The sequence below is a fragment of the Thunnus albacares genome, chromosome 15 (genome assembly GCF_914725855.1).
Source record: "Thunnus albacares chromosome 15, fThuAlb1.1, whole genome shotgun sequence".
In the NCBI taxonomy this organism is placed as follows: Eukaryota; Metazoa; Chordata; class Actinopteri; order Scombriformes; family Scombridae; genus Thunnus; species Thunnus albacares.
The window spans coordinates 19,035,820-19,063,554 of NC_058120.1; the positions used below are offsets into that span (position 1 = coordinate 19,035,820).

Genomic DNA, 27,735 nt, shown 5'->3' on the forward strand with positions numbered 1-27,735 from the left:
TTTGTGGCTCTTGAAATATTTTGTTTACATTATTTTTTTTGTAAACCCAGCAGTAAAATGGGCCTTTTTATTTTCAATAACAAGTGTTGACAAAATGTATAAATATAACATCAGTAAATATTCAATACTTCAAATGTATATGTTCACAAAATTAATGATTGGGCTTTTAATGTGGGCAGGAGAAGAAAAGATAAATACTGTCTTATCAACATAGACTAAAATCTGAGGCCTGGTCCAAGAAGTGATTTCACTATATTATATTTTACAGACTGAAACAGTCGTTTTCTTCAGTGCATGTTACAGGTTTGAAGAGGGTATTTCTCTGCAAAGTTGTCCTGATAATTCAGTAAACCTGCTTCAACAGGCCCCAGATACAGAGCCCCAGGTTCAGACAGGAAATGTCTTGCTGCCACTCTTCTTTTTTTTTTTTTTTGCTAGCATACAGCTGTACTAGCTGCCAGACCACATCTGGTTATAGTTAGTGCCGATAACACATCAGCACAGCGTCGCTCCTGAGACAGCGGATTCTTACTCACACAGAGGAAGTGACATTGAATTGAGGAAGTAGAAGGAAAACTTTTGGGTAGCTCTTGGTTTTTAAATCTCTGATGCATTTTATTTTTCATTTGTTAACATTTTGTCCCGGCAGGATGTGGTAAGCAGTGTTTGTGGTTGTTAAAAGAAAACATGGAGGCTGTAATGGATATGTTGGGCTGCTGCATGTCTTGGCAGTCTGAGCTGTTTTTGACGAGTGTTTTTAGCAAACGTAGCTTTCGTTCAGCATGCATAGAGATGTATCTAGCAGTAGATATAAAAGAATTAATCAGATGTGTAACTTGGCAATGCAACATGCACATGTGGTACTTGTTAAAATGCTGTTTATGCTGTAAAGCACGTAACTCCAGTTATCTGATGGTCTTATGTAAACACAAGTTTCTTTGTGGAAAAACTGAAAACTAACAGCAAAACAAGGTAAAACATTTGATGTGTGGATACAAGGTTTTTATGAATACCAGTCAAATAATGTTACCATGTTGATACAAGAGGTTAATGAGTCAGTTTCTCTTTCTCCCAGACTAATGCTGAGGTGACCCTGGCTAAAGCAGATGCTGCCTTGAGACAGAAGGAGACGGAGCTAGCCAGACTGGGGGCAGAGCATCGGGCTCTGAGGGCGGAGCTGACTGCAGTGAAGCTCGGGTTGAATACCAGTACAGAAAAGGCTGAGAAACTACATGAGGAAGGACAGGTGGGGAATTAATATGTGCACTAAATATCAGATACAGTTACCATTTGAGTTAATCTGTTGACGCTCTGCATGGATTCATTTCTGTCTATTGTGAGATTTATGTGGCAATATGGGGTTTAGTATCGATACGACAGCTGGATTTAACGTCACTAATTCCTGTCTGCCAGACTAAAGACCGTGTCCTAGCCGACCTGGAGAGTGATAACCAGCGACTGAAAGCGGAGCTTCAAGGTCTGCAGGAGGACCTGGCTGTACAGGAAGAGGAACTGGCCTATCAGCAAAGAGAACTACAGCAACTCAAACAACGTCACAGTCGCAAGCAGGACGCACTTCCTCGCCATCAAGGATACTCAGAAAAGGGTGAGTACTTAATGATGCTTCATACATTTATGAACCAATAGCAAACACATAGATACATGGTCATAGATGCATATAGATAAGATAATAAAGATCAAGCTTTATTTGTATACTTAATTTGTACACTTATCACATGATCGTGAAGTTTGATAGCACTTAGGTGTAATGGCCAGAAAGACAATGGCATTATAACCAAAAATATGTCCTTTATAATATATTTTTTTTCTTCTGTTAGATATTTCTCACAGAGCTTTCGAAGAGGTTGTGAGTGTCTCCCGTGACGAAGCATCTCTGAGCTCTCCGGAGGTTTTAAGGCGACTCGAATGTTCCGAAGACAGACTCCCAGAACGGTTCCACGCTTCAGTTCTCGGCTCTCGTCTGTCTGACCTCAGCACTCTGAACAGCACAGGCTTGGATCTCCCCCAAGTCCACACCTCTCCCAGGATTGTGATGGAGCCACCACACTCCAGGACCATCACCCCAGATCCAGCCACACAGAGTACCCACTCACCAGGCTCCCTGTCGGTGTCTGACAATTTCTCCATGCTGGACTCACTGGACGCTGACAAAGTATGTGGTCTAAACCGTTTCATACACATTACCCTTTTGCTCTTTTCTTCAGGATTCAGATCGTTAATGTTATTTTTTTGTAATTCCTTTTTCTCTTAGGTTCATGAGTTGAAAGAACTTGACCTAACAGCGCCTCCATCTCCTCTTGGCTCCACCTCGTCCTTGTCCGCTCCAGAATGGGCCAGTGACGGATATGGCAGCAGTGAGTATCGCTACACATCGCTAAGCCTTTTGTATGTTTGTAACAAATCTGGCAATAAGTATTGATCATAAACTCTTTGTTCTACTCTGCTGTTTCAGATGTGAGCTCAGAATTGGGTGCGAGGCTGAGAGTGGAGCTGGAACAGACCGAAAGGCTGGATGCTCAGTTTATTGAGTATCTCCGCTGCCGAGGCATGAACCCCACCGCTAACACTGACAGTGCTGCAGGCAGTATGAGCTACAGCGACGACCTGCTGTCACCTGAGCTCCAGGTAGACTTCACACACACACACACACACACAAACTTGTCGTAATTTTATTTGACAATAAGCTTCAGTTTTACTCAGTTTTTTTCCTCTATCTTTCTGCAGGGCCTGTTGAAGAAAGTGTATCAAGAAAGCTGCAGAATTCTCACTTTGTCCCAACGTCGTGCCACTTCCTCATCCCACCCTTATGTCCCAGACTTAACAACCCTCTCATTGAGTCAGACACACCATTATTCTCAAGAGAGCTCCAATCTACTGGACCAACGTGACAAATCCTCCTCCAACCCCCCCATGAGCTGGCAGCAGGAGAAGAGGGCGCTGCAGGAGACTGTGATCGCTCTCAGAGAGTTGCTCTGTCGAATGGCACAGAGACACACACATGTGAGTTTGAAATATATATAATCTTACAGTAAATATTAAACTTAATATGAGAGGGAATTTGTTCTTCAGTTCCCTTGAGTGGTCCATGCTGATCATTTCTATTTTCACCCTCAGACTGACTACAGAGGTGATAATGACTGGCACAGAGAGCAGCTACAGACTGATGGACAGGTTGAATCCCGGCTGAGAGCAGAGCTGGAGGAGAGCCACAAACAGCTGAAATGTGCCAGTGACACTCAGCAAGAGCAAAAGAACAGAGTACAGTCACTCAGGTATACAACATATACTCAATATCAGCACACAAGCATGCCTTTTCCAGTATATATTGGACACAAGTCAAAATATAATACAAAACAGTGCACATTCACTGTATAGTTTCATTCATATTAATTAAACTCACCATTTTGTTACTTTTTACAATTTTATGAAGTTATCAACTTGATGCCACAAATGGATCCAATCTCCTAGTGTTATTATATGTATCCTAAATTTGTGCAGTTAAAGCATTAAACTGTCTTATTTACCTTTTTTTAAAATAGAAGTTTCTCTGTGTTTTTGAATAACTTGGAATATTTTATTTATTTTAATTAATCACTTCCTTAAATTGTGTCTTGTTAGTTCATGTCAACCCTAATGACCTTTATCACACATTGCAATCTGTCTCCTCATCATGTGTGTGTCACATTCACACAAGCTGCCAAATGCACAGGTAATGCTATAATTGTGTGTTTCATCATTCCTCCCTCAGGCTGGCTGTAGAGGAGGGTGAGGAAGCTTTGAGGAGGGAGCAGACCAGAATCCAGGAGCTTCAGCAACAACTGGAGCAGGAGAGAGTTCTGAGTCTTCGTAGGGAAAAGGAGGAGGAGGAAAGGAGAGAGGTACGACATGGACTTAAAAACATGCATACTGAAAAAAAATGCATTTGCATTTGATGTGTTATTATATGGTAATATGCAGCTTGATAGTTTTCCCTTTTGATGGAGTGGATTTTTTTAAAACAATGTGAAGAATCCAAGTAGCCAGAATGCAGTTGAGCTCTGAAAGATGACCCTCCTCTTCCTTCTCCAGGCAATACAAGTATCTTCTGAACAGCAGAGGTCAGAGGTCATGGCTCTGAAGGGTCAGGTGGAGCAGGAGAGGGTGGCTTGCAGCAACCTCAGACGCGAGCTTCAGATCGAACAGTCCCGCAGCGTGCTGCTCGAGAAACGCCTTGACGACACCCAGAAGGAGCTGGAAGATGGACGCCAACGCTCCGCCCACCAACAAGATCTCAACATACAAGAGAAGACTCGTCTTGAGCGCCTCCTGACTGAGGAACAATCTCAGTTAGCCGAAATTCACTCTAAGCTCGCCGATGCTCACAGGAAGCTGGATGAGGAGCGAGACCATTGCTCCAGGCAACTGGATGAGATCAGCCGCAGACATGAGGCGGATGCAGCCAGGGACAAGAAGTTAATCTCTGACATGCGCGCCCAGCTGGAGCAGGAGCGACGTCAAGGAGAGGAGCTTGCAGCCTCGACAGACAAACTGAGGGCTGAGCTACTGCAGAGCAAAAGGAAATGGGAAGAGGAGGTCAAAACAAGGGAGGAGCTGCAAGCCGCAACCCGCCATCGTATAGCCACGGAGACCTTGAAGGAGCAGAAACAGGAAGCCAGCCGTGATTTGGAGGTGGAGCGAGAGCGGTCCAGACACCAAGGGGCGGAACTGGCAGAGATGAAGGAGAAGCTCCGACTGCTGAAGGACAAGGAGAGGGAGAGGGAGGAGCAGTGGGAGAGGGAGAGGAGGAAGGGGAGGCAAGAGCAGATAGAGAGGGAGAGACGACAGGAGAGGACCAACAACAAACTGGTAAGACATCATCAACCTTGTTCTCACACTTCTCTACTATACTCATATTTAATATCTTTCAAATAATTTTGGATGCACACAAACACCGGCTTATAAAAACGTCTGACTTTTAGTGCGAGTTGGAGTTGTTGAGGCAGCAGGACCAGCAGCGCATGCAGGAGCTGCAGCGCACTCTCGCAGAGCTTGAAAGGGAGGAGAGAGAGATGGCTGCTCAGAGGCTGTCGGGACGAACCGCAGGACAGCAACACAAAGCCGCATCTTCACAGCATCTCCGCAGTAACTTCCAGACTGATGGCGCCCAAGCTGGCAGCTCACAACAAAACCAGCAGGTACACTCGGTAAACTTTTTTTGTTAAGAAAGTCTCTCGCTTATGTTTGGCGTCTTTGTCAAGCTCCTCCAGCTAAATGTTTTATTCATAAAATGCATCTTACTTTTCTCACTGTAGATGCCGTCCATATCGTCGTCATCCAGTCTGCTGGAGAGGTTGCTGAAGGAGAACTCGGAGTTGACGGAGCGTGTGACATCACTGAGTCAGGAGAGAGCCACCCTCAAACATAAACTCACCTGCTTGGAGCGCCAGCTGCGTCGCTCGGAGAACGAGCTCGCCAAGGTCACCACGGAAACCGAAAACAGACCCATCAGTGATGTGACCAGCCACGGCAAAGTCAGTCGAAAACACAGTCATATAATCTTGTAAATAGTTAGGATATGACAGTCATTTTGAGTTTTCTGTTTCTAAACTTGGTATGAGAGTTGGCAAATGATTTAAATCTAGTTGTTAATGAAATTTTCCTTTTCTTAGTCTCAATCTCTTTTTAATGTCTTGTGTATATGTTTTGATGTAGCATTGCAGCAAGGCAATATTCAGTTTACTACCATGTAAGACAAAGAAAAGCATGAAATCATCACATTTGAGACGCAGAAATCAGCTAATATTTGCCATTTTCACTTAAAAGAATCACTGAAATGATTGATTGATTATCAAAATAGTTGTCGGTTAATTTTCTGTCGATCGACTAATCTTTGCAGCTCTAAACAAATCGACGAAACAATGACAATTTCTGTTTTTTGGTTTGCAGGTGCAGCGTTTATATGAGCGCTACCTGCGTGCTGAGAGCTTCAGGAAAGCTCTGGTGTACCAGAAACGTTACTTGCTGCTGCTGTTAGGAGGTTTCCAGGAGTGTGAGCAGGCCACGCTGTGTCTCATCGCCCATATGGGAGCACGGCCGTCACCCCCGCTCTCCTCCCAGCGTAGACCCCTCAGGCGATTCAGGGCTGCTGTACGAGTGGTCATTGCAGTCTCAAGGTAGGGAGCATACAGGATGTAAAGGTTTAAGATGAAGCACAACCTCTAGTATGGATAAAACTGACTACGCACATATTTTTTTTCAGAATGAAGTTCCTAACCAGGAAATGGCAGAGAGCCATCAGAAGGTTATCTATATCTGGGAATGTCAATGGGCATGCTCCAGGTCAGCTCATTGAACATTTTTTTATCCATCTTTCAACATGCATGACATGACTGTTTGTATGTGTTGTTGGGGTCTCACTCTTAATATCTAATTAAGCAGGGTCTAAAGCCGAGGTTTTAAGGCAGCAACAGCCAAGGTCGAAGTCTGACTCGCTACCAAACAGAGAAGGCAGTGCCGGCCACAGAGACACCATGTCAGCTCTCGTTCCACCCAGTAAATCTCCCTTCAGGTTGCACAACAGGTTTGGTCTCCTCTTCAACAAAGACTTTTCAGCTCAAGAGTTAGAAACTTTAAGTATTTGTTCTATAAACGAGATCACCTCTCTCTGTAGGGTGTACTCCAGCTCCTCTCTGGCCTCGGGGCATTCAGGAGGAACGTCTCAGGATCCAGAAAAATCCCTGACTGAATATATCCACCATTTAGAGAAAGTCCAGCAGCGGTTGGTGGGGGCCAGACAAGGTGAGCAGCATTAGTTAGAGGTGGGGAGCACCAGGTGGATTTCAAGACAAAAGATGGAGTTGAATGCACCGAGGTGGAGGAAATTAAAACACTGTTATAAATTTGATGCACACTGGGTGCTTCATCGGTTGAGGGATGGGCGCATTGTCACTTTCTTGCTGTTCTTTTATTGCACTCTGTAAAACTTACAGATGTTTGTGTAAGCAATATTTTATCTATGACTGTTTGCACAAGGCAGTACTCGAATAGTGTGTACAGTCCAGTTAGAAATTGCTATGGTGATGGTACCCAAAAATTTTCAAGGCATCCCACTCCTGCAAAATTAATAAGCACAACTTCTTGGGTTCTGAGCACCTAATTAATTGTAGCAAGTGATCTCTCACTGGGAGATGTTACAGTGCACTGGGTTTTTGTTTTATAGCTCTTATGCAGAGATCAGACTACATAATACCTGCACAGTAGTGGCCCAAACAAAAATGAGCATCAAGCACAACAGTTTCTATTTTTATCGTGTGTAGTGTGTCCCAGCGGAAGACAACCGAGGCAGCATCTGCGACACCTTCTCGACACCTTTTGCCTTGTCTCTTCTAGTTTACAAACTTCTACAACATGCTCCGTGACATTGGCCCAGAGGAGCATAGACCAGTTTTCTGTAAACACAGCAGTGCGAGGAATAATGTCTTTTACTACCATCCTCTGTCTGCACACATATGTAAGCTGCAAAAAACACTCTCTCAATCTTTCTCTACTGACTGGGCAGGAAGCCAAGTGCCTGTAAATGATTGCAGATTCACTTTCATTCATAAAACTGTGTTCATGTACATAAACATTAGTTGGTTTGTGCTGTCAGGCGGAATAGTGAAGTCAGTCCTTGACACATTAACAATCACCTTTGCACAAGTTGTTAAAGACTGCAAGCTTGGCCAAGTCGCAGCAAGAATTGATGACTCTTTGATTACCTAGTCTGACACAATGACTATCTCAAAGTCAAACATATTGTGTAGTCTGATCCCAGCATTAGAGACAAGTCTTCTAAGTTGGTCACTTGTTTTCCAGGAAGTGATTTTCCCATTAATCTGTAACCTTTTAGAAATTTTCTGTGTACATTTCTCAACACTTCCTTGGACCGTGTGAGCAAATCCGCATGTTGCCAAAATCCACAAAACCTGTGTACTCTATCATCTCCCAACCTAGTAAGCAAGACTCATTTAGTCCCACCCCCAAAAGAGGAAAGGAAGATACAGGCAGCCTGTTCCCCTGATATGATTGGCTATCGGCAGCGCTGGCTGCAGGAGAATAGGACGTGGCTGTACCTGAGCTGCTTGTCTCCCGTTTACCTGTATGGTCCAGGTGAGTGTGAGTGTAACATACTCACTCCACCTCCAGCACAGTGCACCTCCCAGGATGGGTACTGACTTGTCAGCAGTCAGATCAGAGGTGATAACACTCACTGGTCTCGTTGGTACATATCCTGCAGGTTTCTGACCATCGTATAGTTAGAGAGTCATTCCCTTAAATTCATGTTTAACACATTTTTAACACATGTAACCATTTCCTGGCTTTAAAAAACAAAAAAAAAACATGCTGTAGATGACCTAATTATACCTAATTAGCCAACAGCTCTATCTCAGCTCATTCACTGATTACATATCTCTAGCTTGTTTCATACAGACAGCTATGAACTTAAACCAGTGGTTGTAGAGATGATGGGCACTCAGAAATCTAAAATAATATGGTTTGCTCTCGTAAATTGTTGGCCGTACTGTGAAGTAGACGTACATAATTTGTAAAAAGTGGACTGACTTGTTAAAAAGTATAATTAACTGTCAGACAGCAACAGAAACCTGCAGGACATTTACTCTCAAACAGCAGAGTGTTACAGACCTGCTGATGATGGACTGTCTGTCCTGTAATGAGAGACTGTCTGTCTCTCATTACAGGACGTTTTCTCATGTTGTGTTTTTACAGAACTGAATATTTAATGTTGAAGTTGGAGGTTCTGCTTACATGTCTGTGCAGCATTTACTGATGTGTTAACTCACTGGAGTGAATGTTTTAGGTTTTTGGTAGCCAAGAAATAGTGGCAGATATTCACTCAAAGTAGAGTGAGCTGATTAATCTGATTGAAAGAAAATGAATTGGCAGCTATTTTGATAATCAATTAAGTAATTTTTTTTCAAGCAAAAACGCCAAACATTTAATGGCTCTGGGTTCTCAAATATGTGAATTTGCTGCTTTTCTTGGTTTCTTCATTATAATAGATTGAATTCATCGCCTTGTTCTTTGTGATAATATGATGGCCATTTTCAGCGTTCTCTGATGTTTTATAGAGTAAACAATCAACCGATTATTCATCATCAATAATGAAAGTAATCGTTGATTGCAGCCCCGGGCTAATTAAGATATTCCAGTTTTCTTTAACATTGTTGTCTAACACTAAACAGGTTGCACTGCTTTATGCACTGCCTACTTATGAAAAAAATATTAGGGCTTCAACAAATACTGATTAACCTGTCAATTATTTTCTCGATTAATTGATTAGTAGTTTGGTCGTGGATCACTGTTTCTTAAAGCCCAAGGTGACATGTTCAGATGTCTTGTTTTGTTCCGACCAACAGTCCACAACCCAGAGATATTAATTTTATTATCATAGAGGACTAAAGAAACCAGAAAATATTCACAACGGAGAAGCTGGAACATTTTCTATTTATTTTATCAAAATAGTTGGTGATTAATATTAATTGTTGGCAACTAATCAAGTAATGGTTGCAGCTCTAAAAAAAATATCACCCCCTTTGACTACTGAACCCTGTTGTTTGCTTGCACATTTATTAAAAGTTTTAATTCAAACTGTAGTTGTTTTTTTAACAAATGCAGAGTTGCTTTAATATAAACTGTTGACTAAACTTCTGAGAGCAGCCAGTTGGATGTTGTCTTTTGTCATCTGTTTACTCAAATAAATAACAAACAGGACAGAACCAGTAGTTTGTTAACTGTACTATAGCTTGGTTGCTGTTTATGTATGCTACTAAAGTCTGAGGATTAAGATTATGTTTCCTTTTCTAATATTGTGCATTTTTTGTTTGTATCTTTGTGTCTTCTCAGGTTCATCTGTCCTCCAGCCCGACCCGAAAAAGTCCGACCACTGAAACTATGAATGTCTCCTGTCTGCATATCGTCTATGGCCTTACACCCATGTAGAAATATGTAGAAAGGAATATCACATATGTGTCAAATTTTTAATGACATGTGATTTTTTTATAAGTACGTAAATTATTTTTTAAGATTTTCTATTGTAATTTTTCTATTCTCTGTACCTCAGCGTTGTGAAGGCCACTATTGAGAACAAATGTCTTTCATCGTTTTAAATAGTGCTGTTTGTTATTTTTCTACTAATATTTTATACTCTTTTTATTTGCTATGTAAATAGGACTGATGTTCATTGTACATGTGTCCAAATGTGCTCTGGTTTTATACTGGAAATCAACATAGCTAGTTTGTGCATTGTTGCATAAAGGTGTTTTTGTATTATTTGTGTTTCTACCATAAAGCTAATAAATATTTTACATGTGTGATTACAAAACAGACTGGGTTTGTTTTATCATAGATTAGAATTGACAAATGTATTGTGTCTATAATTTTTGCATGATGTATGTTTTTCAAGAAATCCATATGAGATATTTGAGATACATATGAGATTGTCTTATGCTTTTTATTTAACTTTTTTATACAGAGTAAACAATGCTCTGTTAACAGTTACAATAAAATAAGAGGAATAGACTGTATTTGAGCAGAAAAACGGACAATCATAAAGTACACCGTTGTTATCAGCATGCTTTTCTAATTTCAAATTTCCTTTAACGCCTCATGAATGTCATGAAAATTTACAATCCGGTTCCCAGTATTTGTCTATTTAAATCGGTCACTGTAGTAAGTGACCTGTAGTAAGTGGGATGTTGACCACGATTATGTAACAGAATTGATGTCTGAGCAGCTCAGTCTCAGCCAATGATACTCTAACCTGCCGCTGACGGTCTTTAGCTTCTCGCCAGGGTTGGTTCGTTTCGTCAGTCCACAGACACCGCTTGTAGTCGGGTTCCCGTCTCTTGTTTCCACTCGGTTGTACTTTAGAACTCCGCCCATTCCGTTCTACACAGATGAACAAAACGTTCGCATCTCGTGAAACATCAACACTAAATGACGCACATCCTTAAGATGTCAGCAGCGCGCGGTATTTTGTTTCCTAGGATGGCGACGTCATGACCCGCCCTACTCTGCTTCTGATTGGCTTACCTTGATATTCTTACCCTAATTCTAGCCAATCTCATTCCTCATAACCAACCCAACCAACGAAGGTAACGAGTACTAGCCAATTAGAGCCAGAGTAGGGCGGGTCATAACATCGCCATCCTAGGAAAAAAATTGGCCAGCAACGCAGTCAGTGTGTGCTAACGCTAAGCTAGGATAACGGCAGGCTGTGTGTCGTAGATCGTCGTCTGACACCGTCTCTGCGGTGAAATCGTCCTGGCCCGCGTAGAAGACCTCGTTACAATTTTCTCGTATTTGTCTGGGATGTATGGATGGATAGTTGACGGAATATCCTCGCTGTTTGAGCCCGTAACGGGGCAAAACCCCACCGAGTGGCCCGGGAAAGGTAACGTTAGCGAGGGGAGACCCACGACACCTGAGGCGAGGACACAGCGGCAGGAGACTAACGGCAGACCGGCTAAACGTAACTACCAGAGGTTGGTGTTTGAGGATAACTGCTATGTTTTAATTATATACGTAGGTGTTACTATTGGTAACCAGGGAATCAATGGGTGTCTTCAAGGAGGTTGGTGATTATAACGTTAAGTCTCTCAACAATCGACCTAACCTTAACACTAGTTAGTTAAAATAAAGTGGAGATCTTACTGTATATTAAGTATCGTTCATTGTTGTTATTATCTTAATATTGGCACAGGCTGCTTTCATTTTCATCTTATCACATAGGCTGCACTTCAATCAGTTGCTTAAATCTCCTGAGCTCAACTTAAAATATAAAGTCCACACTTATCATCTGTATTTTGAATTAAAGGATAGGTTCACATTTTTGCAAACCTGTCTTAAAACAACAGTCAGGTGCCCATATGAACACTGACAGAGGTTTTCCTCGCTGTAATCATCCCTCTTGTTCATACTGGCTAGAAGGCTACTGGTTAAAAGGTCCCTTTAAATGTGCTTTCAATGTAAGTGATGGGGGACAAAATCCACAATGTGTCCACACAGTTATTTTGTGCAAAAAATTCATTTAAAAGTTTATCTGAAGATTAAATGAGGCTTCAACAGTCTGAGTTAGTCATATCAAGTAGATATCTGACACATTTACAGTCTTTTTAAGCATAAATTTCCCTCTTTGTGTTTCCCCGGACAGTGTATCCTGTTAAGCTGTGGTGGAAGTATAGTAACAAAAAGAGAGACTTTGGCACTAAAAAGACTTTAATGTTGAAAGATAGCTGCTTTATTTGGCTCATTTGGACGACTGAAGCTTCATATTAGCTTCAGATAAACTTTTAAACACATTTTTGCACAGAAGGAGGCCCCATCACTTATATTGTACATGCATTATGAAGAGATCCTCTAATGGCCAGTATGAACAGGAGGAATGATTACAGCAAGAAAAACCTATTTCAATGTTCATTTGGGCCCCTGACTGTTATAAGACAAGACTTGAAAAATTGAGAACCCGTCTTTTAACACCAGTTTGTTTATATGTTGTTTGAAGGCATCAATAGTTGGCTCACCCAAATAACATGTATGATGATGTCAGGTTATTAGGTACACCAAGCTAAAACTAACACAACAGTACTTATCTCTCATCTATTCATCTGGAAATGCATCTGATCTGCTGTGGAATCAATGAAGTTTATCTTGATTCAACTTTATGACCATTTTGGAGGCTGTAGTTTGTGGTGCTGTTGATTTGTTTTGATTTTATACCAAGCGGTGTTTTTGCAATATGTTGTGCACCCTATTCATATCGGTGAGGGTAGACTAAATATTAGTAACACCTCTGAGTATAGTACCAAATGGTTCAACAACATTAGAAATTACAGCCTCCAAAATGACCTTGTAGTTAAATCAATTATGTACAATATCAACAAAAACTGTGTATTATTACCTTCATGAACATGGGATTTGTTGCAGTGCTGTTGTATTCGACCGTGCTAGTTTTAACCAGTTGTACCTAATAAACTGGCAAATTAACCATAAACCAAACGTAGCATCTCATTGTTGTTATTACGGCATCGAGTCAAGAATACTGTGACATTTTCTACTGTTTGTAATTTATCTCAAATCTTGTTTTTCTGTTACAGTGTTGATGTTGCAGACAGTGTTGGCCAGAGTGAACAGGTGGAGGTGAAAAGACGCAGACGAGGTCCATTTACCCAAAAAAATCTTGATTTTTTTTTTTTTTTGTAATTCCAAAAAATCTCCCACAAATGAATATAACAATGATGTTTATATGTGCTCTCTTGTGTGTCAGATGTAGTAATAAGTTTTGTGAAGAAGACTGTGGCCGGGGTAGCAAGTCTGCTCAGGCTGCGGAATCCGTTGACGACCAGCTGTGAGAAGCACAGACAATATGAAGAGACACAGGTTTGTGCTCCAACTTTATCAGACACATATACTATATACTAAAACTAACCTATGAAAAGAGATGCTGAACGTGTTGATTAGCCTATATGTCAAACAACCTAGACAAGTTTTTAAAGGCTATTTGTGACGCAAGATACCAAATATAGTTGTATTAGTTGTATTTTATTTGGTCAGACTTGCTCAAATGTGAATGGGGAAGCAAAATCTGATACCAGATGTGAACTGTAATGCAAATTAAGTGGATTAAGACAAAATGTGAATGTGTCTGGATACAGGATATTAACAGTTAATGTGACAATTTTACTGTATTTGCATTTAAAACTGAGCTCAGTGTTACCGTAAGTTTAGCTTGATGCTCTGACTTACGATTTTTATTTTTACCTTTTGAATAACTTACATTTCCTCTGTTGACGCAGCCCGTCACTCTGATGGGAATAGATGAGCTCCACACCTCATGGCTGAACAGCACTGAGTGGAGAATGGGTAAGTAAGAGCGGCTATTATTGCACAGAATGACCTGCTGACTCATTTTAATGTCCCTTTGTGTCATTCATACGCTCTGCTGTGTACGTTGTGGTGTTATCGTCCTAATCCTTGCTTGTCGTTCTGTTGATTTTGTTCTTCTTCCACAGATAAACCAGTGGGTGGAGTAAATGAAAGGGGCGGTAAGAATCCCTTTCAGAGCTCCTCACCTCCTCTAATGAGGAAATACAGGCAAGTAATCGGATAGCGTCCTTCATTCACTCACTTCACTCAGTTTTTCTGTGTAGTGTCTTTTGACAATGCTCCCTTTGTAATGGTCGTTATTTCTTTGAATACAGTGGGACAGCGCTGTCTGCAGGGCTCCCTGACAGGGGGAAAGACAGGGAGAGGAGAGGCTCCCTCCAGCTGCTGCCCTCCAGGCCTCTGAGGGTAGGAACCCCAAACCCTGACCCCACCTGCAATGTCTTTGGACACAACCGCTGCTACAAGCCCAGTCTTACTGTGGAAGAGGTAAAATACACAATCATTTGGCTTGATGAATGTAGTCATACAAATGCTCTTTCTAATTCTATATAATTTGTGTAATTTGATGCATTTAGAACAGCATTTTATGTAAAACTATACTCAATTTATTAAGCTGAATTATGAAGTGTTCTTCATCTTCTAAGTGAAATTACACAACAGCTTAAGCAGCAGAAAACTAGACTCGCTGAAAATGAAAAAATCACAATAAAAAATTAGCATTAGCTATTAGCTCATTTCTTTCTAATGATTCTTTAAAGCTCTGCACCTCATGGCTGCGTCCGTTATCATGTGTTTTGGGTTTTATCCTCTAGGCCATAAAGCAGAACAATAAGGAGCACTACAGGCGTTTGCTGGAGATGGTGACGGAGAAGTACAGCAAAAGCCAACCCCTACCTTTCAACCAAACGAAACCACAAGAGTGAGTACAACCTGTTATACGTGTGAAGATATTTTTTGAAAATCAATTGAACAACATAAACTGGAAATGAGCTGATCAGTCCTCTGAGATCCTTTTCTTTTTTTTTTGATCCCAGTGAGTCGCTGTCACAGAGTGAACACAAAGCGACTGCTTCAGGAAAAGCTTTTGAATCAGTGCCCAGGAAGACAGGATACACAGGTAAGACACCTCTATAATTCTTATTCACCTCCAAGAAAACTGATGGAGTTGTTTGTTTGTTTTTTTTAACACCTTTTGGGTGTTTTAAGAGATGGTTTTATGTCATTAAGTTGTAGTTGCCTCCCACTTGATTGTGGGGCTATTTTTTTATAGCTAAAGCTATAATAAAGCTATTCCGTGAATTAACAGATCCCTTTTCTCACAACACCGAGTCAGTTTATTCAAAGTTAATATATATAATAATATGAGATAAACATACTCAATAATGCAGTAAACAAGCTCCAATGAATCTGTTGTTGAGGATGTCGCACTGATATTTGTCTCTGTTGCACAGCTGCCCCAAGTGTGTTTACATGGAGAAATGCATCTGCACCCAAGGACAGGTTGGTATATTCTGATTATTCTGGTTCTGATTGTTTCTATTATTATCTATTATAACATCTGAATGTTTGTTCTCCAGGCGGGCTGGTTTGACTCTCAGTAAGACATTCAGTGGAACCTTTGAGGACACACAGCATGTGAGATGTGCAAAGGTAGTTTTTTTTTTTTTTCTTGCTCTCTCCTGACAGGTCAAAGCACTCATTACATTATAAATATAGATGGAAAAGTAAATGTATGATTCCTGTTATGTCAACCTGTCTTGCAGCAGAAACCGACAGCAGACTTGGACCTTTCTACAGAAGTTGCTACTCGCCTCAATCTAGTGGACAGAGAGACTTCTGCCGTCAGCCTGCCTGACACACATTCTGCACACACCACCCACATAAGACACAGTGATGAGGACATACCTCGACTCACCAAGGTGAGACTCAAACTTTCAGGGAGTTACATGTATTCTTACTGTGTCGAAGGAGGCATGAATACAGTTTATGTTATTGAATGTGTTTTTTGTCTGTGTAGGATATGGCAGCGGAGGTGAGCGGTGCTCTGGCTCAGAGTGATCCCAACCTTGTTTTAAGTGCCGCTTTCAAACTACGTATCACACAGAGAGACCTGGCCACACTACAGGAAGGTGGATGGCTCAACGATGAGGTATGGTGTAGTAAAACGATTTGGAGAAAATTATATCTGTTATGTTGATTTTTTACATTTTTTTTAAAAAGTAATTTTATTTTTTTATTAGATTAAACTTTGTACATACTCAGGGACATACTGTATGTGGTCAACAACAAGATGGACTTCAAGAAAATGTCAACAGCAAACACTGATAACGATTATGCTGCAGGTGTTAAATCTAGCTTGTGACTTCAAGCTTCCCTCAAAACAGATAGATTTCAGCAAAAACCAGAGAAGATGCAGCTTTTCTAATATCCTGTTCATAACGCAACCATCAAATTGTTTATGTACTGTTTGTGAGGTGTGAGTGTTTGCCAACAGTAGCAGCTACTGCACCCGGTTGCTATGGAAACAAAAGTTTGTTGCATGACCTCGTTTCTCGAATTATCGCAGCAAAAATGTTGTTGACAGAACTGTGATGTTCAGTACCATGTGAGCATAAATCTGTTCATACATTACTGTGTTACTGGAAACTGAGGGACCAGTATATTACCATGTACAATATATCAGTGGCATATATGCAAAGAGTTGATGCTTTTTGGAGCAAGTATTATCCCCTTAAGTCTAATTATTAATCAAATTATTTCTGTTTTCTCACTGAAAGACAAAGTTAACAAAAATTAGCCTTTCTTGCAGTTGCACTACAGAGATAATGCAGGATTGTCAGAGGTGATGCTAAGTGATTATTGTGAATGTGTGACCCATGTTTACTTTTAAACACATCCAGGTGATGAACTTCTACCTTTCCCTGATCATGGAGCGGTGCTCCAACCAAGCAGCGGGATTAAGAGTCTACTCGTTCAGCACCTTCTTCTTCCCCAAGCTGCGGGGTGGAGGAGGAGGAGGAGGAGGTGGAGGAGGCGCGCAAGCTGGAGGACACGCCGCTGTGAAGCGCTGGACCAAGGCTGTCGACCTCTTCCTCTATGATCTTATTCTTGTCCCTCTGCATCTGGGCGTCCACTGGGCATTGGCTGTGAGTCAGAACGCTGAGAACAGTGTCCATATTTATCATTTCTTCCCATGTCATATCCCCTCCCTAAGTGGGTGATTCTTGTCACGCAGTGTCTATAAAAACTTGACAAAGATCAAACTGTTTTGATATTTAATTTAGGTAGAAATGTGGAAAATGTAGAAATGTTTTGCTGTTGATTGGTGTCAAAAAATCTTAATTACATCCAGTATTTAGTGTTGTAAAAAAAAAATAAAACGTCAGCTAGGATGAATACTCCAATAGGTGATAAACATTTTTACTTTTTGCCGTCTCACTCTCTCTTTCCAGGTAATAGATTTTAAATCAAAGACGGTGAAGTCATATGACTCGATGGGCCAGAGACATGATGACATCTGTAGTCTTTTACTGTGAGTCCTCATCGAGCTCTTCAGCTTCAGATATCTGATCATTTTGAATGGTTTTCTATACAATATGTTGTAATTTTGCATAAATAAAAGTGACTTTGTTATGTTTTCCAGACTCTACCTTAAGGAGGAGCACAAAGCAAAGAAAGGCAGAGAGCTCGACAGTGGCAAATGGACTCTTGGTAGCATGCGGGCCGCTGTAAGTCAATCTGGGATGAACGATGCACCACTTTCATTAAATATTTTTATTTGCACTTTGAGATTAACGTGCTGTACACTGTGCATCCCTTACAGGAGATTCCACAGCAGAAAAACGGCAGCGACTGTGGTGTTTTTGCCTGTAAATATGCAGACTATATTGCAAAAGGAAGGCCACTCACCTTCAAACAGGTACATACTGTATGTTCACCTCATTTTTGTGTTTTTTTTTTTTTTTTACAGTTTTTTTTTTTTATATATAAACACTAAAATAAATGTCCCTCTTTCTCTACAGTGCCACATGCCTCTCTTCCGGAAGTTAATGATCTGGGAAATTCTCAATCAGAAGCTGCTATAGAGAATCGAAAACAATCTCCTGTTAGTTACACGCCTAACAACAGAGACTTTCTCAACGGGAGCAACGTCTGTGTACAAGTAACGACACAGCGAGGAAGATTAATAAAAAGGATGGGCCAAAGACGTGAACTTTACTGACTGAAACGTAACGCAGTCTGAAGAAATCAAACACGAGTCTTAAGATTTGATTATATCCCTGTACCTGCCGGGGACGCATTAACATTTTGTAATCTCTGAGTTGTAATTGGAGACTTTATTGGGATGTAAGAAGTGTATGTATTACACAAGCTTTGGCACTACTGACTGAATGGCTTTTTTTTTTTTTTTTTTATTGACTTTGGATTGTTAGTTTGCAGTACTGCCTGAAGTGCCTTCAGCCCTCTGACACTGAGCTCAACTTTTTGTCTAATTTGGCAAAATTCCTTAGCCGCACAAAACTACAAGTCAGTTCTGAGGAGCTTGCCCCAGAATTTGCTGACTCCTTTTTTTATTTATTTAATTTGGCTGCATCCCTCCCAGTTATGATCAACAAGAGTGGACAGCAACTAACTGGAACACTATCAATCTCTAAATATAGACAATGAAAGATAAAATACCTCCTCTCCAGACCTTTTCCGGACAAAAAAAAATGCACAGTTGAGCGCTTGTAATATGTTTGATTTGCTATTATTTATGACTTGACTGAATGAGAAAGTGTTTTGGGAGTGTGTATGTGTGGTGTATAGTGTTATGAGTGGAGTATTAATAGTTGTTTCTCCCGTATGTTACACAAGTCGCTGTTAGTTCTGTGAATCTTCTTCATGAGCGTACTGAGGCTACTTAGGGCTACTACACTTACTTATAGCATACTGCATAGAAAACTACTGTACACACACGCATGTTTGAGTTCATGCTTTAAAATGTGATTTTTTTTTTTTTTTGTTTCCTGTAATAAAGTATTCATTTTCTAAATTTGAATTTTATACACATACATAAATGACTCATGCAGAGCTACTAGAGGGGTTTGTCTAGAGCTGGATGATGACATTATATTTACCTCCAATAATGCTAAAGGCAACTAACATTTTTCAAGATGCATCAGTGCATATTATTTCTTTTTGGCTCACTTCTGATACATTTGTCCTGATTATTTACAGTATGCCACACTTTACAACTGCAATGATGTGACATCTCTCTTAAAGTTTTGCTGTTACTTGCAGCATTTAGACCCTCTTTGGTAGTCCACTACATCAATGGATCATCATGCAAATTAGAGAGCTATAACTAAAAATCAACTCTGGTTTTGGTTTGGTCATTTAGTCAGATGTGATCAGAATGGTCATCAGATGTTTAAAAAAAACCCCATAATATAACTAGTGTTTGTGTATATGCTGTATATTACGCTCAACAACAGCCTTTCATCCTTTTCATTGACACTAAATTATATATTTAAGAACTCCTAAAAGCCTGCATTGTAGCAAAAGGCTTACATATACCCAAGTTTAACAACAATGGTAGATCCTCAAAGCTCACCATGAAGTAAAACTGACATTTTGACTAAAAGTGGACTCTCAGGTGCTTTCATAGCTCTGCAGAAAGTTGGCAAATTCAATTAATGAATCCATGAGAATCATGAAGAGTCATGAGGCAATATGGACCAACTATAAACCTGTACTGTAAGGTGCTTCTTTGTGTTGCACAGCAGGTAAGTATGTATTCATATTACATACAGTATTCTTGTATATAATAGATATGTTATACATAGAAGAACATAGCAAAGCCACACAAGATGCCCTTTATGGTCAATGTTAAAAGGTAAAAGATTATTAATACTGAAACATCAGTGTGTAAGCAACATGTTACTGTTGTAGCTGCTGGAGGTGGAGATAGTTTCAACTATATATGCAGTTAACTAGTTTAGTCCAGTGGTTCCCAACATAGGGGTCGAGCTGCTCCAAAAGGTCACCAGATAAATCTGAGGGGCTGTGAGATAATTAATGGGACAGGAAAGAAGAAAAAACAAAGTTCTGATACACAAATCTGTTTTCAGTTTTTTTACTTTTTCTGTAATTTTTGATTTTTGGTGAAATATTGGATCATTTGAACATTTACTGAAATGAAACCATGAAAAATCACTATTTAGTGGAGGTGTTAACAACTCAAAGACATCTGAAATGTGACCCCGACTACACAATGCTTATTGTAAGACATCAAAAGCCAAAAAGGTTGGAAACCACTGGTTTCATCTTTAACAATATGCTGTATTTTAAAAGTTTGGTACATTATCCATTGTGTCAAATCTTCATCTGAAAAGTAATTAAAGCTGTCAAATAAATGTAGTGGAGTAGGAAGTACAGTATTTCCCTCTGAAATGTAGTGGAGTGGACATGTAAAGTAGCAATCAAAAGGAAATACTCAAGTAAAGTACAAGTATCTCAAAATTGTACTTAAGTACAGTACTTTCCACCACTGGTTAGTTTCATGTTATAACTTTTAACTGTTTATATTGAGACTTTAACATTAGAATGTGCAGTAACAATAAAATAATGCATGACCCTTCTTGCTTAAAATGTAGAGAGGAATATTCAATAAATCGATTAATATTGTTATTATTTACTCTTAATTATTTTTACACAGTTTATTTGAAGTTTACACATCTGCTTTTCTGTCAAAATAAAGGTTTTATTCCATGTTTACGAGTTATTTTGAAACGACGCTTTTACTCTGAAAGATCGAACCGGAAAAGGACAACGACTTCTTTTTTAGCTGCAAAACGTTTTCATCGATAACACCAGTTTAGATCGATCCGGTTTGCTTTGCGGTAAACCCGTCGTTAGAGCCAGTTTACCACGTATTTTTTAAACGTATTTGCTGTCTAGTTACATTAAAATGAGCGACACCGAGAAAGATTTCAGGGAGCAGGTGAGTTGTGATTAGCTGCAAAGAAAATAGCGTTTGAAAAGACGTTAAGCTAACTAACGTTAGCTCGCTAGCTTAGCTGTTAGTTTCGTTTGCAGGTCTGGTAGTGGTCACAAGTTTGTCCTCAGAGATGAAAGCAGTATGTTTTACGTAAGATTAATCGCAGTTTTTTGTGTGAGTAATGAGAAGACTCAGTAGATGTTACATCGTGAATGTTTTGAATGTTAACGCTAGCTGTTAGATAAAGCCTGCGGCCTTCAAAGCACAGCAGCTGGGTTGTGTCTACATGGTAACCCTAGGTTTGCGGAAGATATCGCGAGAATGACTTTAAATCTTAACCATTGTCTATCATTAACGCTAATTAAGTGTTCTGTTGAGCCTAAACCTAACCAAATATTAACCACAGCGCAGTCTAATAATAAAACATAATCAAATTGAATAATGTTAAACAACATGCGTAAATGTCGCGAGAGCAAATTCAGGGTTACCCTATAGACACGAACTAGTGCCCGGGAGATGTGGCCGCCGCCGTGCCATGCTACTTTCATTTTACCGCTAAATTGGCACTTAGCGTTAACGCTACCTGTTGAAATATTGACTACTAGTCGATATTTACCTTCAACGTTTGTATCGGTAGCGTTAAAGGATAGGTTCGCAGTTTTTCAAGTGTGTCTTAAAACAACAGTCACGTGCCCATATGAATACTGAAAGAGGTTTTCCTCGCAGGAGGAATGATTATTCCTTCTGTTCATACTGGTTGTTAAAAGATCCCCTTCAAATGTGCTTTCAATGTAAGCGATTGGGGGGGGCAAAATCCACAGTGTGTCTACAGTCATTTTGTGCAAAAATGTATTTAAAGGTTTAAACTTATATTAGGCTTCAGCAGTCTGACTTAGTCATATTAGGTGGATGTCTGCCACATTCACAGTCTTTTTAGCATCAAATTTATTCTTTGTGTTTCCTGTTGAGCTGCAGTGGAAGTATAGTAACAAAAAGAGGGACTGTGGCACTAAAAAGACTGTGACATTGAAAGAAAATTTAAGAGATAGACTTGATTTGACTAATTCAGACAGATGAAGCTTTATATTAGCTTCAGATACACTTTTAAATTCATTTTTGCACAGAAGGAGGCCCCATCGCTCACATTGTAAGTGCATTATGGAGGATCTTCTAATGGTGTATGAACAGGGCGAATGGTTATGGCCAGAAAAACTTTTTCAATGTTTGTTTGCGCACTTGACTATTATTTTAGGACAGACTTTAAAAATTGTGAACCTTTCGTTTAATGCTATATCCTAGTTCAGGACCAATAAAGACCACATCATGCTAACATATAAAACATATATTCTGCTAATGTTCAGCTATGTTTTCCTGGTTTTTTGCTGTTGTTTTTCTTTTGTACCTTTTTTGGTTTTCACAGAAACCAACATGCCTTATCACCCTTGTTTGTTCTTTGTTAAGGTTGAGGTTGGAAGAAAGAAAAAGGCGGAAGACGTTTCAGATGTGAAGTTGTTAATGTTTGAAGCTGATGGTGTTGATGCATGCTAATGTATTGGATGCTGAAAAGAAGCAATCAAGATCTGTCCCCACTACTAGAGTTGTAATGGCAGATGATAAATTGGGGAAGAGGAGGAGAAGGAAGTCGTAATGTCAAACAGAAGAAAGAAGAAATGAAGGGTTGTTTTGAAGTAATGAAGTTAAAGAAGTTATGAAGTTAAGATCAGAAGTTGACCAGGGTATGAGTAATTTCCTAACAGCCTGCTATGTTATTACTCTATTTCATCCTGTTTCTTTCTCTAAAGCATGCTTGATTTTTTTTTTTTTTTCCTCTCTGTATCAGATACATCAGGTCAATCCCTCTACACCTTTTAGATTTATTGTTCAATCTGTATTTGAGCTAAATTAAATTCTACTTTAATTATTTTTTTTTTGCTATGTATGACCTTTTTTATATAAGAAAATTCCTAAATATTTTCTTTCAAACCTGCTAAATTCCTAAATGTGAATTCCTTCTGAAAGGGGAATGTAGAGGGTGAACGCATTCACCTCCTGGCCCTTTTTATTCTTGTTATTTGGCACAAACTTACCTGCGGAGCAGATTTGAACTCAGTGTCTGGTCTGTCCAGGACTCGCGGCCTGGCTCGAGGAGCGCATCCCCTCGGGGCTCGGTGAAATCCACCAGCCGCTCACCAGCACGCTCCAAAGATGGCTCCCGCCGTTCCAGGTCCAGATCTCGTTCTCGATCCAGGTCCAAATCCAAATCCAGGTAAAGTTGGTTGTGAAATATGAATGTAAACATTTTTAAAGCTGTAGCATGATGAAAGTAAATTACAGATTCAGAGTTGGTTTCATGATATAGTGTGTCTCCACAGGTCCCGTTCCCATCGAAGCTCACGCAGGCACTACTCACGCTCCCGTTCCCGCTCCCACCGACGCCGCTCCAGGAGCCGATCTCGTAGCTGGGAGTACCGCCGGCGTAGGAGCCACAGCCGTTCCCCCATGTCGAACCGCCGCAGACACATTGGCAACAGGGTACGTAATGCTTCTTCTACATGCTTGGTTTGGGGGTTTCCAATGAGCCTTAAGGTTTGTGAATTTAGACGTTAAGGAGTAGACGTCCCTCAAAGTATTTGGTCTAAAAAATATCACAGGCATACTATTGGTGCTCAGTTTTTCGATTTAAAAAAACTTGTGGTGATTTGAAGATCATGAATAAAAGCATTCTGTTTGTTTGTTTGTTTTTTACAAATTCCCTGTTTTAAAACAACAAATGCAACATTTTGTTCTAACCCGGCAAAACATTGAAAAGGTCTTAAGTTTGCTGTGTGACTGAATTTTATAATTATCAATTGATTTATAACATAATTGCACCTTAGTTGCTGCTGTTTCAGCTGTTACACCCCACCATACAGACCCTAAAAGCTGCACAGTTTTTACACATGCATCCAATTAAAAGAAAAAACAATAATGTGCATGTATTCATGAATCGCCTGGTTTGTTGGGGGTTTTTTTACATTTCACAGATTTTGCTTGTATTACACACCTCCTGTCTGTTGCTTATTTACAAGAAAGATCTATGTGTGCACTGCATCTTTCTTTCTTTTTCTTTTCCTGCTTACTTCTCACACTCTTCCTCCTCTTTGACTCTCACAGGCCAACCCAGACCCCAACACCTGCCTGGGTGTATTTGGTCTGAGTCTGTACACCACTGAGAGGGATCTGAGGGAGGTCTTCTCTAAATACGGCCCTTTGAGTGACGTCAACATAGTGTATGACCAGCAGTCGCGCCGCTCAAGAGGCTTTGCTTTTGTCTACTTTGAAAACTATGAGGACTCCAAGGAGGTAAAGAGGATAAGAAGGCGACAAGAGTTTTATTTTTTTGACGAACATATTGTGTGAATGAGAGCGAACGTTTGTGTAGAAATTATATGGTTCATTGGTGAAGTGTGTGTGTAACTACAGTCCAGACTGGAGTCTCAGCTAACAGTGATAACCACTATTCGTCCTGTTAAGTAGACCCGCGTCTTGCATGTGTCTACTGTATATAAGGGATATTTGTTTGAAGTCTTTGTAATACATCAACATCAAAGCGAAGGATGAACATGCAAGTTATGTCATCTTCTTATTAGATAACAGACTGTGTCACTTTCAGGCCAAGGAGCGTGCTAATGGGATGGAGCTGGATGGACGCAGGATTCGAGTGGATTTCTCTATTACCAAACGAGCCCATACCCCGACTCCTGGAATCTACATGGGACGACCCACATAGTGAGTGTTTCTTAACCAGGCGGATATTTTTTTTTCAGAAGCAGCAGGCTTACGGTATCATCTGAGATGTCGCTAAACTTAATTCTGCGTGTATTTCCAGTGGCGGCGGTTCATCGCGGCGTGTCTCGAGGGACTACGACAGGGGCTACGACAGAGGTTACGAAAGAGGTTATGATCGCGATTATGATCGCTATGAGGACCGAGAGTACCGATCATACAGGTGAGTCATTTTTTTCCTGTGTTCCTGTATCTCACTTGACCATGACCATTAAATAGAACTGCAACTATTACTTTCAGGAAAACGTTTTCTACAGATTACAATTAATTTAGTAAACATGTAAGAATACTATACTTTTTTTGAAGAGCAAAAGTAAATATGACTGAAATTAAAGATGGACGGTCAACTGATAACCGTGTGTAATTCTGAAGGCTTTAAGTGAAGTGTATTGTTTCTGTTTTTCGCCCTACAGACGCAGATCTCCATCTCCTTACTACAGCAGAGGGTACCGCTCTCGATCCCGATCACGGTCATACTCGCCACGTATGTTTAACCCATGTTTTTAACACACCTCAGCAGGGATTACAATATGAACTTAATCACAGTTTGAATGAAATGTATACGTTGTCACTTGAACAGTTTAGATTATACACAAATACAAACTTAATCTCTCATCATGTCTTTTTTTTTTTTTTTTTTTTTTTTTCACAGGTCACTACTGAGCAGCAAAAAGAGTCGACGACAGATTCAGTGTTATTGTTTGGATGCTTGTTTCTTTTTATGTTTTCACCAGATTATTATACAATCAGAAAGCAGTCCACATGCATACCTCCTCCAAGGTCTCACAATTCTTTAAATTTGCTTTAATGGAATAAATATTGTTTACGCAGATTTTTTTTGAAACGGCATGATTAAAACTTTAGCGGCGAGTTAATCGTCACTAAATTTGTAGGAAAAAAAATCATGATAATTGTTTCGGTGGAGATTGACAATTCTCCAGATCTGTATCTAGAACTGATGACTTCTCCATTGGCTCGAGCCCTAACTTTTCACCTCGCTTAATTGAAATCTGTGAAGTAGTTTTTTTGCATATTGTGACAAGCATGAATGAAAATATAACCTGTTTGGCGACGGTAATTAATCGAAGGGCTGGCTAGTGTGTCCTTGGCTCGACAGACTGGTGTTTATATATAAGCAGGTTTTTCTGTGACAGTTGTATTACAGTTTCTCTTTTTCCTGTTTGTATGTAGCTGGTCTCTGAAACTGTCAAGATCTTAGTTTGCTCTTGGATATGTTTTAAATACCATGTTTCTTTTAATTTTGTCTTCTTGGTGGAAAGTACTTTTTGTTTTTTCTTTCTTTTTTTTCCCCCGGTTGTGTATATAAGCAATAAAAATTGACTTGTTCTTGGTTATGTTTTCTGCTGTTGAGTAATGGTGCTGGATGGTTGCAGGAGTGCCCATTAAACATTTGTTTTGACATGAGTTTGTTTTGTTTTGTTTTGTTTTGTTTTACTTGACACAAATAAAAAAATATTACTTATCGGATTTCGTCAATACATCTTATTCCAAATGAAAGTGATCTTCCATGATGTAGCCCTGTAAAGAACTTGTGTCGTCTCAGATTTCACTTTGTTGATTAAAATCCTTCACAGAACAGAACATTTGCAAAACTCAGTGAGGTTTATATAATAATGAAATTCATCATACACTAAACCGATGTGGAGTGGAGAAAATATTCTGGGAGTCAGATATATAGAGGTAAAATGATAGTCATGTACTCTAATTCTGAATTTATGTTCCATGGGACAGCTTGCTTTCTCACAACAACTATATGAGAGTGTTACTGTATGTTTTGGTTTCAGTTGAAAGTGAAAGACTCCACTTAAAAATGTGTTTTACTTATTGTTACTGTGAAGTTTGAGCTTCACTGTGCTGAGTTGAACACTAGAAGGCTGTTTTCACATTCATCTGCTGAAGGGGGAAAGTTTCTCTGTGCTCTGAGGTTAACACATGTGCCTACATGCATGATTCGTAACATCACAACTAGATTGCAAGCCAATCGTGGTCCAGTGTACAACTTAGACAAGTGTGATGTGGAAACTTAAAGCATCCAGTGCACCAACACCGAGAATGGACTTTACAGTGAATTAGGAGACATCTTTTCAAGTGTGTCTTAAAACAACAGTCAGGTGTCCATATGAACACTGAAAGAGGTTCCTGTTCATACTGGCTATTAAAAGATCCCCTTTAAACACTCTTTCATTGTAAGTGATGGAGGGGGCCGTGTGTCCGCACAGTCATTTTGTGGAAAAATTTACAAGGAAGATGTGTTTTTTCCCCATCAGTTACATTGTAAGTGCATTATGAAAGGATCCTCTAATGGTCAGTATGAACAGAAGAAATTATTATGCAAGAAAAACCTATTTCGTTGTTGATTTTGGCACCTACTTATTGTTTTAAGACAGACGTGTTAAAAAAATTGTAAACTTGTCCTTTAAGAAATGAAAATATTTCCATATTTATAGATTCTGGATTTTTCAAGGAATGAGAAATAGGCTTGTAGATGTCCTTTTAAGGATTAAAATGAGGTAATTGGACTTTCCTTGTGGAAAAACCATATCAGGCATAGATTATTATTCAAAGTGGAGTATTTTTATGTCTGAGAATATGCATGGAGGGGATCTTAAACTGTTTTTTTTTCTAAGTGTTAACAGAAAAATAGCAAAACGTGACAGCATCAATGCAGTGTAAGAGCACATTACACTACAAAACAAAAACACTTTTCATGCCAATACTGACGTTTGCTGTCAAGTTTTGTTGTCAGTAATTATAAACAAAACTAAACAAATCAAAAAGTAATAAGAGTTACAAAGTTTTACAAAGTGTCCATGACTACAGGACAAACTCAACAACAGCTAAAACATGAACCTTTTGATGACAGTTTGCCAGCTGCTGCTTTCAAAGTCAAAAGGGAACTTTTGGCATCTAGCAGCCACTAAGATTTAGTGGCTGCTAGATGCCACTAAATTCTTCACACTGCA

The 27,735-nt window shown here is 39.8% G+C and overlaps 3 protein-coding genes across 8 annotated transcripts in view; all 3 read left to right on the forward strand.

Annotated features, from left to right (window-relative positions):
* pcnt (pericentrin) overlaps positions 1-10,376 on the forward strand; it is a 38,338-nt gene extending 27,962 nt beyond the window's left edge. For 4 of the 5 annotated variants that reach the window (XM_044373968.1, XM_044373970.1, XM_044373969.1 and 1 more), the window contains 17 exons: positions 1,076-1,246; positions 1,414-1,606; positions 1,839-2,173; positions 2,273-2,375; positions 2,474-2,646; positions 2,746-3,021; positions 3,136-3,293; positions 3,770-3,899; positions 4,090-4,866; positions 4,980-5,195; positions 5,313-5,531; positions 5,947-6,173; positions 6,260-6,339; positions 6,439-6,580; positions 6,671-6,798; positions 7,993-8,148; positions 9,904-10,376. In XM_044373968.1, the coding sequence (XP_044229903.1) occupies positions 1,076-1,246; positions 1,414-1,606; positions 1,839-2,173; positions 2,273-2,375; positions 2,474-2,646; positions 2,746-3,021; positions 3,136-3,293; positions 3,770-3,899; positions 4,090-4,866; positions 4,980-5,195; positions 5,313-5,531; positions 5,947-6,173; positions 6,260-6,339; positions 6,439-6,580; positions 6,671-6,798; positions 7,993-8,148; positions 9,904-9,947 (3,528 nt within the window). In that variant the 3' untranslated portion in view covers positions 9,948-10,376. The remainder of the gene's footprint in view (positions 1-1,075; positions 1,247-1,413; positions 1,607-1,838; positions 2,174-2,272; positions 2,376-2,473; positions 2,647-2,745; positions 3,022-3,135; positions 3,294-3,769; positions 3,900-4,089; positions 4,867-4,979; positions 5,196-5,312; positions 5,532-5,946; positions 6,174-6,259; positions 6,340-6,438; positions 6,581-6,670; positions 6,799-7,992; positions 8,149-9,903) is intronic. The other variant, XM_044373972.1, reaches the window with a different exon arrangement.
* Positions 10,377-11,212: 836 nt separating this feature from the next.
* Positions 11,213-18,985, forward strand: senp2 (SUMO specific peptidase 2). Of its 2 annotated transcripts, none has more exons than XM_044375628.1 (17): positions 11,213-11,543; positions 13,155-13,216; positions 13,325-13,437; positions 13,854-13,920; positions 14,070-14,151; positions 14,259-14,430; positions 14,757-14,863; positions 14,979-15,061; positions 15,396-15,444; positions 15,522-15,594; positions 15,708-15,863; positions 15,962-16,093; positions 16,845-17,090; positions 17,397-17,476; positions 17,588-17,672; positions 17,768-17,863; positions 17,967-18,985. In XM_044375628.1, the coding sequence occupies exons 1-17, from the start codon at positions 11,371-11,373 to the stop codon at positions 18,027-18,029; spliced, it is 1,839 nt and encodes a 612-aa protein (XP_044231563.1). In that variant the 5' UTR covers positions 11,213-11,370; the 3' UTR covers positions 18,030-18,985. The 2 variants fall into 2 exon arrangements, with proteins under 2 accessions (XP_044231563.1, XP_044231564.1); XM_044375629.1 differs by having other exon boundaries at positions 15,711-15,863.
* Positions 18,986-20,743: 1,758 nt separating this feature from the next.
* On the forward strand, positions 20,744-26,176 carry tra2b (transformer 2 beta homolog). The gene is made up of 8 exons (XM_044375673.1): positions 20,744-20,929; positions 23,053-23,192; positions 23,299-23,458; positions 24,080-24,268; positions 24,579-24,694; positions 24,795-24,914; positions 25,165-25,235; positions 25,404-26,176. Exons 1-8 carry the CDS (start codon positions 20,897-20,899, stop codon positions 25,412-25,414), a joined length of 840 nt encoding a protein of 279 aa, XP_044231608.1. The 5' UTR covers positions 20,744-20,896; the 3' UTR covers positions 25,415-26,176.
* The last annotated feature ends 1,559 nt before the right edge of the window (positions 26,177-27,735 follow it).